This window comes from Natrix helvetica (assembly GCF_964273705.1).
Source record: "Natrix helvetica genome assembly, chromosome: 13".
Classification (NCBI taxonomy): domain Eukaryota; kingdom Metazoa; phylum Chordata; class Lepidosauria; order Squamata; family Natricidae; genus Natrix; species Natrix helvetica.
The window spans coordinates 3,821,328-3,834,851 of record NC_138557.1 but is presented as its reverse complement, the minus strand read 5'-3'; the positions used below and the strand labels follow the sequence as shown (position 1 = coordinate 3,834,851).

The 13,524-nt window shown below is 44.9% G+C and overlaps 1 protein-coding gene across 2 annotated transcripts in view; it reads right to left on the bottom strand.

Moving 5' to 3' along the window:
• The window catches only part of MYH16 (myosin heavy chain 16), a 44,481-nt gene that overhangs the window by 30,416 nt on the left and 541 nt on the right, over window positions 1-13,524 (bottom strand). For both annotated transcript variants that reach the window (XM_081966070.1, XM_081966071.1), the window contains exons 2-13: window positions 9,756-10,041; window positions 8,708-8,851; window positions 7,743-7,899; window positions 6,943-6,970; window positions 6,264-6,360; window positions 6,032-6,124; window positions 5,765-5,828; window positions 5,292-5,390; window positions 4,753-4,856; window positions 4,498-4,636; window positions 3,094-3,362; window positions 1,148-1,318 (exon numbers count right to left, since the gene is read on the bottom strand). In XM_081966070.1, the coding sequence (XP_081822196.1) occupies window positions 1,148-1,318; window positions 3,094-3,362; window positions 4,498-4,636; window positions 4,753-4,856; window positions 5,292-5,390; window positions 5,765-5,828; window positions 6,032-6,124; window positions 6,264-6,360; window positions 6,943-6,970; window positions 7,743-7,899; window positions 8,708-8,851; window positions 9,756-9,965 (1,575 nt within the window). In that variant the 5' untranslated portion in view covers window positions 9,966-10,041. The remainder of the gene's footprint in view (window positions 1-1,147; window positions 1,319-3,093; window positions 3,363-4,497; window positions 4,637-4,752; window positions 4,857-5,291; window positions 5,391-5,764; window positions 5,829-6,031; window positions 6,125-6,263; window positions 6,361-6,942; window positions 6,971-7,742; window positions 7,900-8,707; window positions 8,852-9,755; window positions 10,042-13,524) is intronic.

Genomic DNA, 13,524 nt, shown 5'->3' with positions numbered 1-13,524 from the left:
GGCGTGGCCAGCTCAACATCAATCATGTCGGGGCACCTGTGATGGCCCGAGCACTCTGCCAGCGAAAACGGGTTCCCGAGCTCCATTTTCGGCTGCAATGGCCTCCTGCAACCCTCTGCCAATGAAAACGGAGCTTGGGAGGAGCGTGTGCAGCCCTCCTGAGCTCCGTTTCTGCTGGCAGAGGCACTGTGGGGCAGTCCTTTGCTGTTTCCAGGGCGGCCCCGCAGGCCAGATCTAAGCACCCCGGGCCTTGAGTTTGACACCCCTGATTTACGGGATCAGTTTTTCACAGTCTTAAGAGGTTTGGAGGGTTTGCAATAAAAGATCACATACGATCTCACTCCCTGATCCCCCTTGATCAGAAAAAAATATTCCAAAGATGGGATGGATAGATAGATATTGATATTGATAGAGAAATAGATAATAGAGATAGATAGACAGATAGATATTGATAGAGAAATAGATAATAGATATAGAAGATATAGATAGACAGATAGATAGATATTGATTGAGAAATAGATAGATATTGATAGAGAAATTGATAATAGAGATAGATAGATAGATAGATAGATAGATAGATAGATAGATAGATAGATATTGATAGAGAAATTGATAATAGAGATAGATGGATAGATATTGATAGAGAAATTGATAATAGAGATAGATGGATAGTTAGATAGATATTGATAGAGAAATAGATAATAGATAGAGATAGATAGATAGATAGATATTGATCATGATAATTATCAATTTACCTATTGATAATCAATAGGTAAATGGATAGATACAGAACACAGAGATATAAAGAGATAGATAGATAGATAGATAGATAGATGATAGATAGATAGATGATAGATAGATAGAGATATAGCAATAGGAGAGACAATGATAGATGAAGAAAAAAGGAAAGAGGGGAGGATGGAAGAAGGAAGGGAGGGAAGAAAGGAAAGGAAAAAACAAAGAAAAAGAAAGAAGGAAAGAAAGGAAGGAAAGAAGGAAAGAAAATGCTCGGACCTCATATTACCCGAGGTCAGGATGAAAAACAACAACAACTATGGCAAGAAAGAGCTCAAAGCCACCTTCAACCGATCTGGAGAATCCCAGGTTTCTTCGGTGCGTGTGTGTGTGTGTGTGTGTGTGGTGTTACCTTTTCAAGGAGCTCAATGCAAGCCTGGAGATCGAGGCCAAAGTCGATGAAGACCCAGTCGATCCCTTCTCGCTTGTATTCCTCCTGCTCCAGCACAAACATGTGGTGGTTGAAAAACTGTTGCAGCTTTTCATTGGTGAAGTTGATGCACAGCTGTTCAAAGCTGTTGAACTGCAGAGAGGAGAAGGCGACAGGTGAACTCACAAACCAGGGCTGGGATTCACATCATTTAACCACTGGTTCTCTGCCCTAATGACCAGCTGGGTAGATGTGGCTGACACCCCCCCCAGCCCTCCCCGGTTCAGGAAAAGGATCTGCAGGGCTTTTTTTTTTTTGGCACCAGATAAGAAAGTATTTGGAAGAGATGCTAAATGAAAGGATGGCGTTGAGGCCAGAATTATTTTTATTAGGGATCACAGAAGAAAAACATGGCAAAGGTGGGACTATATTTAATGCTGCGCATTTTAACAAGACTGGTTTCTGCACAAAACTGGAAAAATAAGGAGATTCCCCCGGAACAAGAAATAATAAATAATAAGACTGACATGAGCAGAGATGGACAGACTGACTCGAGAACTCAAAGACAAGCGGGAGATGGAATATCACCAAATCTGGGACAAATGGTACCAATCAGTGGTGGGATTCAAATACTTTAACAACCAATTCTCTGCCCTAATGACCAGCTGGGTAGGCGTGGCTCGGTGGTCATGTGACTGGGTGGGGCATGGCCAACTCAACGTCACTCAGGTTGATGGGCACTTTGCCTTAGCTGTGACATTGTAATGAGGGTTAACCGGAGAGGCAGTTTCTGTAAGGAGAGCACTAGAGATGAGACTAGAAACAACACCAGAATGTTTCCTTCCTTCCTGCCTTCCTTACAGGATTAGCCCTGCAAAATGGGGAAAAAAACAAAAGGAGATTTCTTCCAACAACCGGTTCTCTGAACTGCTTCGAAAGTTAACAACCAGTTCTCCCAAATAGGTGCAAAGCGGCTGAATCCCTCCACTGCTCACCACGTCCTACTGTTAGACTTGCCATACTCTTTTTGCTTCAGAAGTTGTAAAGCCAAGGAGGAGTTTGATTTACCGCTGTAACGCAACCTGGTGGTAAAATGGCTTGCTCCTGTGAGTAAGCCACGTTTCTTGCAGCGGTCATTCAATGAAACCACGGCTTGCCCACGACCACCAGAAGCAAAGGCCGGCTTTCGGCGAAACCGTAGTAGGAAAACAATGGGGTCACACATGACTGAGGGGTGCTGCAAACGACTGTAGTTTCCACAATAGATCGATAGATTTACCCCTATTTTCAATTGGGAAAATGTGACAATCAGAGACCAGGCCAAGTCCCCAAAAATGCCAGGGGATTTCTAGATGCCTGGCGCTCTGATGAATCAGGCAGCAATAGACATCTTAACAACATCTACAGTATACCCCAATCAAGAAAATGCCAAAGAGCCAACAGCAAAAATCCCAACCAAAGAATCTCTAAGACACACACAAACACACACACACACGCCACCCACCAGAATATAAACTGACAGCTAAGCCCACTCCTTATTAGCACTGATGATGTTACCTAGTTGGATCATGAAACATCTGCAGCAAAAGAAGCAAGCTTAGAGAGCACCAAGGAGCCCTCACATGGTCCAGGCAGAAGGGAGTTTTGTTCTCTTGCATTGTTTTTTTTGGGGGGGATCTGCTTTCCCACCTGACACCCCCTCACACACACAAAAAAACCCCAAAGTAGACGGGAGAATTGATGGCCAGTAGAAGTCTACTGATGGATGGCACGGTGGAAAATATGGATGGTGTCACCTTGATGATGACGGAACAGAATGGGAAGGACACTGATGTCTTTCATGCTACATGCCAGGGGTTTTATGGGGGGAGTGTGTGCCCCCAACTCCGAATCTTTTGCAATAAAAATCATTCATGGCTTCTTGGTACCTCAAAGATCTCAAAACCGGCGATGTCCAGGACGCCGATGAAGAATTGTCTCTGCATCTTGGTGTCCAGGGTTTTGTTGATCCTCACCACCAACCACTTAAACATCTTGTCGTAGACCGCTTTGCCCAGGGCGCCTACGGAGTTGTGGCATTGGTCCAGGTTTTGCCCCTTCTGCACAAACTCGTTGCCCACTTTGACCCGGGGCCTGGTAATCCCCTTCTGAAGTTCCCCAGAGTTCAGACCCATGAGGTGGGCGACTTTGTCAGCCACTGGCAAAAGATCAAAACGGAGACGTCGTTTATGGATGAGTGAAGATAAATGAACCAGTGGAACAGCTTGCCTCCAGAAATCAGGAGCGCTCCATCACTGGAGCTTTTTAAGAAGAGTCTAGACAGCCACTTTATCTATAGGTTCTCCTGCTTGAGCAGGGGGCTGGACTAGAAGACCTCCAAGGTCCCTTCCAGCTCATTCATTCTAATTCTAATTCAAGAGGCCAACTCTGTTATTCTACAATGCTGTAACCCAAGGTGACATTTAATGGGGACCTTAAGACATCTCTTGCTTTCATACAGGTAGTCCTCGACTTACGATCACCATTGTGCCCAGAACTTAAGCGAGACAATTATGAGTTTTTGGGCTGTCTTACGACCTATCTTGTTGTAGCTATTAAACGAGTAGCAGAGTTGTGAAGTGAATCTGGCTTTCCTCGTCAGAAAGACACAAAAGGGGAACGTGTGACCTTGGGGACTCTGCAACCGTCATAAATAGGGACCTTCTGAATGTTGATCCCATGGCTGTGGGGATGCTGTAACAGTCATAAGTGCGGGAAAAGCTCCTAAGTGACTTTTTCCAGTGCCGTTGTAACTTGGAACGATCACTGAATGAATAGTTGTAAGTTAAGGTCAATCCAACCAATCCGTCCAAAGGAGACCCATCCTGACTGCCCTTTAGAAGGCCAGATCCTGAAAAGGAAACTCCAAGGCTTTGGCCAGCTAATGAGAAGGAAGAAGGACTCCCTGGAGAAGATGAGCATCTTGACTGCAAGGCCATCCAACTGGTCAGTCCTAGAGGAGGTCAACCCTGATTGCTCTTTAGAAGGCCAGATCCTGAAGAGGAAACTCAAATACTTTGGCCAGCTAATGAAAAGGAACGACTCCCTGGAGAAGAGCCTCATGCTGGGAACGATGGAGGGCAAAAGAAGAAGAAGGGGATGGCAGAGAAGGAGGTGGCTGGATGGAGTCCCCGAAGCAGAAGGCGTGAGCTTCAATGGACTCCAGAGGATGGTAGAGGACAGGAAGACCTGGAGGAACATGGTCCATGAGGTCATGATGGGTCAGACATGACTTTGCAACTAACAACAATACCACCAACAAGGACACTCTGCCTTCGTCCCCACTGCATTACCCTCGGCGGTGTCCACTTCGGCCTGTTCCTCCCTCGGCTTCTGCTTGAACTTCATGTTGCCGAAGTGCATAATGCCCCCCGTGAGTTTGTACACACTGTTCTTCTCCTCTCCGGTGAAGCCCAGGACGTCAAAGGCCACCTTGGCAAAGAAGGAAGCGTGACACAGAGAAGGAACCAAAGCGGGTGACGGGGTTTTAAGCTCAGCAAGCAGCGCCATTTTGAGCCGTGTCCCCCATACCACCTGTGCACACGTACATCTGTGAGGAGCAGTTCTTCCCCATCATCCATGTTGTCCACCACAGTGACCCCTTGGCTTGTCCAGTGGTATTCCTTGGGATCCGGGACACACAGCAAGCTCTCTGGGGTGACAAAAGGCATGTTAGAAGGGGACATTTGTTGCTTGTTGGGATGTGAAGAAAGCCATGGAAATGGCCGTGAAGGGAAAATACAGAAGTTTTAGAGAAACATCTCTCTCTCTCTCTCTCTCCTCTGTTTTTCTCTCCCTTTCTGTCTCTCCTGTCTCTGTCTCCCCCCCCCCCACGTTTCTCTCTCTCTCTTTCTTTCTCACTGGGTGTCTGTTTCTCTCTCTTTCTGTGTTCTCCCCCCCCTCTGTTTTTCTCTCTCTCTTTCTCTCTCTGTCTTTCTCTCCCTGTGTGTGTGTGTGTGTGTGCGTGCGTTTCTCTCTCTCTTTCTGTGTTTTCTCTTTCTGTTTTTCTCTGTGTATATGTATTTTATCTGTCTGTCTCTCTCTCTCTCTCTCACACACACACACACACTCATGGAAAATGCCCTACCAACAAGTTCAGGCTTCTTGTTGGACAAGAGTTGGTAGAAGATGTGATAGCCTCTTTCAGCAGGTTGTTGAGAGATGACTCTGGACTTCTCCAGCAGGTCTAAAACATGAATAAAGAGGAGAGATAGATATGGTAGATAGATAGATAGATAGATAGATAGATAGATAGATAGATAGATAGATAATAGATAATAGATAGATAAAGATAGATAGATGATAGAGAAAGATACATGATTAGATAGATAAATAGAGATTAGATAAATAGATAGATAGATAGATAGATAGATAGATAGATGATAGATAGATAGATAGATAGATAGATAGATAGATAAAAATAGATAGATAGACAGACAGACAGACAGACAGACAGACAGACAGACAGACAGACAATGGATAAAATTATTAATACATGCCAGTTAAAATGAGACAGGAGTTGAGAATGGGGAATTGTCATTAGAGAAATTAGAAACTTACAGCTCTCAATATCGGCTCCAGCCAGTTTCCCTGTGCTACCAAAATGAATTCGTATGAATTTACCCTGAATAAGAAAAGGAAAAAAAAAAACACCGTGAAGAGGTATATAAGTCTAAGTGCCATTGCTACCATCTGACCATTATCTTGGTGGTGGCTCTTCTCCTTGTCTCTTAAAACCATTTCCAAATGACACGACGACGTCATTGGCATGATAGGGAAAAGGGGCGTTGAATGGGAGAAAGCACCATTTCGGAATCCGATACTTACAAAGCGAGACGAATTATTGTTCCTGGTGGTTTTGGCATTTCCAAAAGCTTCGAGGACAGGGTTGGCCTGGATGATTTGATCCTCCAGAGAGCCCTGGCCAAAAACAAGGACCATCATCATTCTCACTCCACCAGGAAACATTTTGGAACGCTTAAGGATGTTGCGCTGTTTTTCAGGGCTACTTTATCGCGCTTTCAACCAGTACCGGATAAGAGACCGGAATTCCATTTACCTTTCCATCGGTAGAGACTTTGCCACTACTTCCGATGTTGGCAAAATATTGGATGACTTTCTTTGTGTTTTCAGTTTTTCCCGCTCCGGATTCTCCGCTAGAGGTAAAGGAAGATTATATCAGTTCATCCTCAACTTATGGCCACGATTTCTGCTAAGCAAGACATTTGTTAAGTGAGCTTTGCCTCGTTTTATGACTTTTGCCACGATGGTTAAGGGAATTACCCCAACAATTCAGCCCAAAACGTAAGTTACTAAGCAAGACATTTATTGAGTGAATTTCCCCTCCCCCCGTTTTACGACTTTTCTGACCACAGTCATTAAGTGAATCCCTGCAGTTGTTAACCTGCCTTCCCCATTCAGAAAGGTTTCAAGATGGAGCATTTACTCCTTAAATAAAATTGCAGTATCCCTTTCTTACTAGCTCAGAAAAAAACAAAAACCCACCATCTTCTGGAAACCTTTCCTGATGCCTACAATAAACTTTCTCATTAGTGTCTGTTGCCAGGAAATCAATTTCAAGCTGTACTTTTTTTTATTATTAATTTGGTCGCTTATTCATATGACATGCTTTCATTTTTCTTTGTACGGTGTGTAGAGCATTAAAAACCAAGCCATTTTTATTAATATTTTAGTTGGGAATATATAGGGGTGGGTGGGAGAGAAATAGGGCCACTTACGTGATCAGCATAGACTGGTTTTCACGTTCTATTGGAGGAAGAGAGAAAGAGGACGTTGGATAATCAGGTTTTTCTCTCTCTAAATCCCATGGAATTGATCAATAGCCAGTTATCCAAATAAACGCTTGGGAAGCCTTAGGAATGGACCCTGGCTTGATTATAAAGACTTCCAGTGTTGGGTCATTCATAACTTCTGGAGAAGGCTTCCCTCCAGAAGTTTTGAATGCCCCAACACTGGAAGTCTTTAAGAAGATGTTGGATAGCCATTTGTCTGAAATGGAATAGGGTTTCCTGCCTAGGCAGGGGGTTGGATTAGAAGACCTCCAAGGTCCCTTCCAACTCTGCTAATGTATTGTATTGTAACCTATTTTCCAAAGCACCTGGACTAGGCAGGACAAGAATCAATGGGTGGAAACTAATCAAGGAGAGAAGCAACTTAGAACTGAGGAGAAACTTCCTGACAGTGAGAACAATGAATCAGTGGAACAGAAGTTGCCTCCAGAAGTTGTGAATGCCCCAACACTGGAAGTCTTTAAGAAGATGTTGGATAGCCATTTGTCTGAAACGGTATAGGGTTTCCTGCCTAGGCAGGGGGTTGGACTAGAAGACCTCCAAGGTCCCTTCCAACTCTGCTATTGTATTATATTGTATAAAATTCAGACAGGTACACATGGTTTTGTGTAAATGGAGCAAGGGACAAAGAGAGCCTTAATCCGCCACTGGTCCTTCTTTTCATTAAGCTAGACATACCCAATTCCTGCAACCATTAAAGGAGCTTTGAGGATCTCCTCTGCGCTCACCCATAAGCATGTCATGGTAGGCGTTGTCAGAGATGGAGAAGAGGTGAGGAGGCACTTCCGTACGCTTCCTGCCCTTGTACATCTGGGCCACACGTGCCCCATAGATGGGTAGCCACTTGTAAGGGTTGATGGTGACGCAGAAGAGGCCAGAATAGGTCTAGAAGGAGAACAAGGCAGTCAAGATCAGCTTTCAATCACATTTTAACATGGCCTGGTTTAAACAGCTCTGAGTATCATCCGTAAGTCCAGTACTAGCAATAGCTCTTTGACTTATATAACACTTCACAGTGCTTTTACAGCCCTCTCTAAGCGGTTTACAGAGTCAGCCTCTTGCCCCCAACAATCCGGGTCCTCCTTTTACCCGCCTCTGAAGGACAGAAGGCTGAGTTAACCTTGAGCCGGTCAGGATCGAACTCCTGGCAGTGGGCACGGTTAGACTGCAATGCTGCATTCTAACCACTGGCAGGGGGAAGGAAGGAAGGAAGGTAGTAATAGCACTTAAACTTATATAACGCTTCACACTGCTTTTACAGCCCTCTCTAAGTGGTTTATAGAGTCAGCCTCTTGCCCCCAGCAATCTGGGTCTCCATTTTACCCACTTTGGAGGGATGGAAGGCTGAGTCAACCTTGAGCCTGGTGAGATTTGAACTGCCAAACTGCAGGCAGCTGGCAGTCAGCAGAAGTAGCCTGCAGTACTGCACTCTGACCACTGCGCCACCATGGCTCTAGATATATTCTCATTGTGCCCAGAAAGAGAAATAATAGCCTCTACCTTGGATCAAGCTGACAGCCTCCTGATTGTGAGGCGAGAGTTCTACCTCTAGCCATCGCACCACTCGGGGGGAAAAAATGAAAAAGAATATCTCCCAAATATCTGCCTCCCCCAGGAACGAAAGATGGTTCCAACCATCTCCAGGGAGGGTTCTCCAAGCAAGTCAAATGCTTCAACCCATCTTCCCACTTACATAGATCCTCATCATAATGTAACGCTGCCGGAGGTTATCCAGGACGCTGGCTTCATTCAAGAAGGTCATGTTGGCCATATCACTGATCTGGTAGAATTTAGGTGGATTCATCTGCTGGACATCGTCCTTCTTCATGGTGACCGTCTATGGAAGGGGAGGGTAAAAGACAGCTGTGAGCCTCCCAGGGTAATTTCTGTGGTCAGACAGCCCTTAAATGAAATAAATTCACCAACATGGAAACTCATGTAGAGCACAAGTTCCTTTCTCTCTCCTGAAGATAAGAAATAAAGGTAAAGGTTCCCCTCGCACAAATGTGCTAGTCGTTCCCAACTCTAGGGGACGGTGCTCATCTCTGTTTCAAAGCCAAAGAGCCAGCGCTGTCCGAAGACGTCTCCGTGGTCATGTCGCCGGCATGACTCAATGCCAAAGGCTCACGGAATGCTGTTACCTTCCCACCAAAGGTGGTTCCTATTTTTCTACCTGCGTTTTTTTACGTGCTTTCGAACTGCTAGGTTGGCAAAAGCTGGGACAAGTCACGGGAGCTCACTCCGTTACGCGGCGCTAGGGATTCGAACCACCAAACTGCCAACCTTTCTGATCGACAAGCTCGGCATCTTGGCCGCTGAGCCACCACGTCCCTTGAAGATAATAAATGGTGGGTTTCAATTACAAGGGAGTTGATTCTGGTGCGACACGAGAAGGAAGTCCCAAATGCCAAAGATTGTTCAAGAGTGGAACAATCTACCTTGAAAGATGGTGAGCTCTCTGCAGCCTCAACAGATCCTGGAAGACCATCTGTCAAGGATGCTGTAATCGTGGATTCATGCACTGGATTCATGCACTTTGGAGATTAAATATCTCCAAAATCCTTCTAACTATTATCTGTATTCTACTGTGATTAATAAGTGGAAACTTCAGCCATTAGTCACTCCATGCAATATTCAAAATAGGCTCCATCTCATCTTCCCTGCCCCCTTGATTTGAGTAACCCTGCCAGGTCCTAACTTAAGAGACGTGCAAGTGGACTTTCCCCTTTCTATCCAATCACCTGATTGGTCACGGTCTTCACCGTGATTTGAGTATCAGTTTCCGACTGGATCTCCCCAGCTATGAAGCCTTCCTTCTCGTCCTTCACCCAACAGGACTTCTTGATGTCGTACGGTTTGCTGATGGCTTCAATCTTCTCCTTCTCGCCGGGAGCCAAGAAGGGCATGGGGTCAACATCATCCCCACATTCTCCTTTGTATCCACCAGGCATGTCGGCTTGGATTCAGGTGCAGGATGGATCCAGAAAGGAAGAAAAGATTGAGGGAAGAGTGCAATCCACAAAGTTCCTGGAAGAGAATGGGAAACTGTCTTAAGATATCCACCCATCCATCCATCCATCCAGCCATCCATCCATCCATCCAGCCAGCCAGCCAGCCAGCCAGCCAGCCAGCCAGCCAGCCAGCCATCCATCCATCCATCCATCCATCCATCCATCCATCCAGCCAGCCAGCCAGCCAGCCAGCCAGTCATCTAGCTATCATCTATTTATCTATCATCTATCTATCTATCTATCTATCTATCTATCTATCTATCTATCTATCATCTAGCTAGCAATTATCTATCTAGCTATCATATAGCTATCAATCATCCATCCATCCATCCATCCATCCATCCATCCATCCATCCATCCATCCATCCATCTATCATCTATCATCTATCATCTATCTATCTATCTATCTATCTATCTATCTATCTATCTATCTATCTATCTATCTATCTTATCTATCTATCTATCATCTATCTATCTCTACTTGCAACAGAATACCTTATGCCACCAGGCTCGAAATTTTGGGCTTGGAGAACCTAGAACTAAGCTGCCTAACGATCTGACCTGAGCGTTATCTGCTACCACGTCCTACCTGTCAATGACTACTTCAGATTCAACTTCAATAATACACAAGCACACAATAGATACAAACTCAAAGTAAACCGTTCCAAACTCGACTGCAGAAAATACGACTTCAGCAACAGAGTGGTCAATGCCTGGAATGCTCTACCTGACTCCGTTGTTACACCCTCAAACCCCCACACAGCTTCAACCTCAAACTGTCTACCGTTGACCTCACCCCATTCCTAAGAGGTCCGTAAAGGGGGCCTGCATAAGCGCACCAGCATTCCTACTGTCCCTGTCCTACTGTCCCCACTTATTTGTACCCATTTCCTGGGTTCTTATTCATCTTGTTCTTATTCCTGTCATCTTGTGCATGAGTGACAAACTAAATAAATAAAAATAAAATAAAAATCTATCCATCCATCCACCCATCCCCAGCTCCGTCATTTATCCCTCCTGCCCTGTTCTCATGCCAAAGTTCCAACCAGGAGTACCTCCTGAAGAACTAAGACGGAAAGATGCGTTTAGTTGGTGACTGGCTGGTTTCTTTTATACCATCCACTGCGTCTTGAGTGATCCCTTTCTCCTAGAAAGTGCCAAGGACTTTATCAACCGAAAGCTCATTGGATCAGGGCTTTTTCCCTCTGGGGAGATCAAATAATGCAACAACTTCTCGGGAGCTTCTCCTTCCTCTCCGCCTCCTTCTAGGGCATCTTGCAAACTTCTCTTTGCCACTCAAGGGACTGGAGAAGTCTGAAATAGACTTTCCTGCCTTGCAGATTTTTCTTCTCAAGGCACAGCCCTTCGGTTGTTACTTCAATGTGAAGCATGCTTCCAGAGGTGGAAGTTTGCTACCTCTTCTCCCCCCCCCCCCATGCTCTCTTCGTGAGTGTGTGCACCTTTTACGCAGAGGTGTGGCCTTCCGTGCATGCCCTTTGATTGTGCGTGCGGCTTGCATGCATGCGTACGGCTTCGAAAATGCGGCTAAATAGGATGGCATAGAACCAGACGCGGTGGGCAGCCACCCACAGGTTGCCACCGGCTTAATACAACTTCTACACCCCTCCCAATTCAAGCAGGCCACCCAATTCTCCTGAGGCCCTACTTGATGGAAACCAGGAATAGCTTTCATGCCAAATGTATGAGCTGTGCTTTCTGTTTTGTTTTGGTCAAACTCAACTGGGATCCTCTGACTTTCTTATAATGCAACAAGAAGAAAAGAAATCAATGATTCAACATCCTTTGTTGGTATCTTGATCATGGCTAAAGCCTTAGGCAGATTTACTCAGAAATATCTCCATATAATCAAAGGCTGGACCACTGTAGGTCGAATATAAAAAAGATGTGGAGAGTCTAGAAGGAGTGCAGAGAAGAGCAACAAAGATGATTAGGGGACTGGAGACCAAAACATATGAAGAAGGGTTGCAGGAACTGGGTATGTCTAGTTTAATGAAAAGAAGGACCAGGGGAGACATGATAGCAGTCTTCCAATATCTCAGGGGCTGCCACAAAGAAGAGGGAGTCAAGCTATTCTCCAAAACATCTAAAGGCAGGACAAGAAACAATGGGTGGAAACTAATCAAGGAGAGAAGCAAGCTAGATCTAAGGAGAAATTTCCTGACAATGAGAACAATGAATCAGTGGAACAACTTGCCTCCAGAAGTTGAAGAATGCTCCAATCCTGGAAGTTTCTACAAAGAGATTTCACAACCAATTGTCTGAAGTGGTGTAGGGTTTCCTGCTTAAGCAGGGGGTTGGACTAGAAGATCTCCAAGGTCCCTTCCAACTCTGTTATTCTATTCTATTCTATTCTATTCTATTCTATTCTATTCTATTCTATATACTCCCCCCTCCCAGTTTGGGCCTATCAGATTTTTTTATTTTAATCACTAATAAGCAGGTGGTTGTAGTAGTAAATAAAAACCCCATAAAACATAACTTTCCAGCCACAAGAGTGGGATTGTGAGACCTACTGTATTTTTGTGTACTGTAATTCTGGTTGGGGAATTCTGGGAGTTGAAAGTCCGCACCCTGTAGAGTTACCAAGGTGAAGACAGAAACATTGGCTGACTATGCAGTTTTACTCAAAGGTCAGTTTCCTTGAACCCCCTGGGGCTGACCCCAGATGAATGGGTGCAACTGGAGAGGACAATTTGTGGGGAGGAGAGAAAGGCTGAAAACAGAGACCTGCTCTGGGTCATTCTTAAAAGGCCAGGAAATCCCGCACCTAAATAATTCTCCAAGGTGCGGAAAATTAATATTTATTTAGCGTGGAGAACAGTTAATATTTACTTTGTGGTATGATGTTGTTACTCTGAACTACTCTGGGGTGGTTGGAAGGAGCACGTGGCAGCCAAGGTGAAAGAGGGCTGGGTAGCAGGAGAACAAAATCCTAAATTTCTCTCTCCCCCCTCTTCCATCATCCTTCTTTTTTTCCTTCCTTTTCCATCTTCCTTTTTCGTTTGCTTTGCCCCTTTCCTCTTTTCCTTCCTTCTTTTCCCTTTTCCTTTTTCTTTTCCATCACCTTCCTCCTTTTTTCTTCCTTTTCCTTTTTTCATTGTCCTTCCTTCTCCCTTTCCTTTCCTCTTTTCCCTCCTTCTTCCTTCTTCTTTTCTTTCCTTCCTTTTCCTTCCTTTTACATCTTCCTTCCTTCATCCTTTGCTTTGCTTTCCCCCTTCCCTCTTTTCCATCCTTCTTTTCCCTTCTTTCCTTTTTCTTTTCCATCACCTTCCCCCTTTTTTCTTCCTTTTTTCATTGTCCTTCCTTTCCTTTCCTCTTTTCCCTCCTTCTTCCTTTTCTTTCCTTTCTTTCCTTTCCTTCCTTTTCCGTCATCTTCTATCCTTCCTCTTTTCCTTCCTTTTCCATCCTCTCCCTCCCTTCTCCCCAACAAAGTCCTGCCCCCCCCCCCCCACAATTTTCCCTCCTTCTTCCTTTAAGG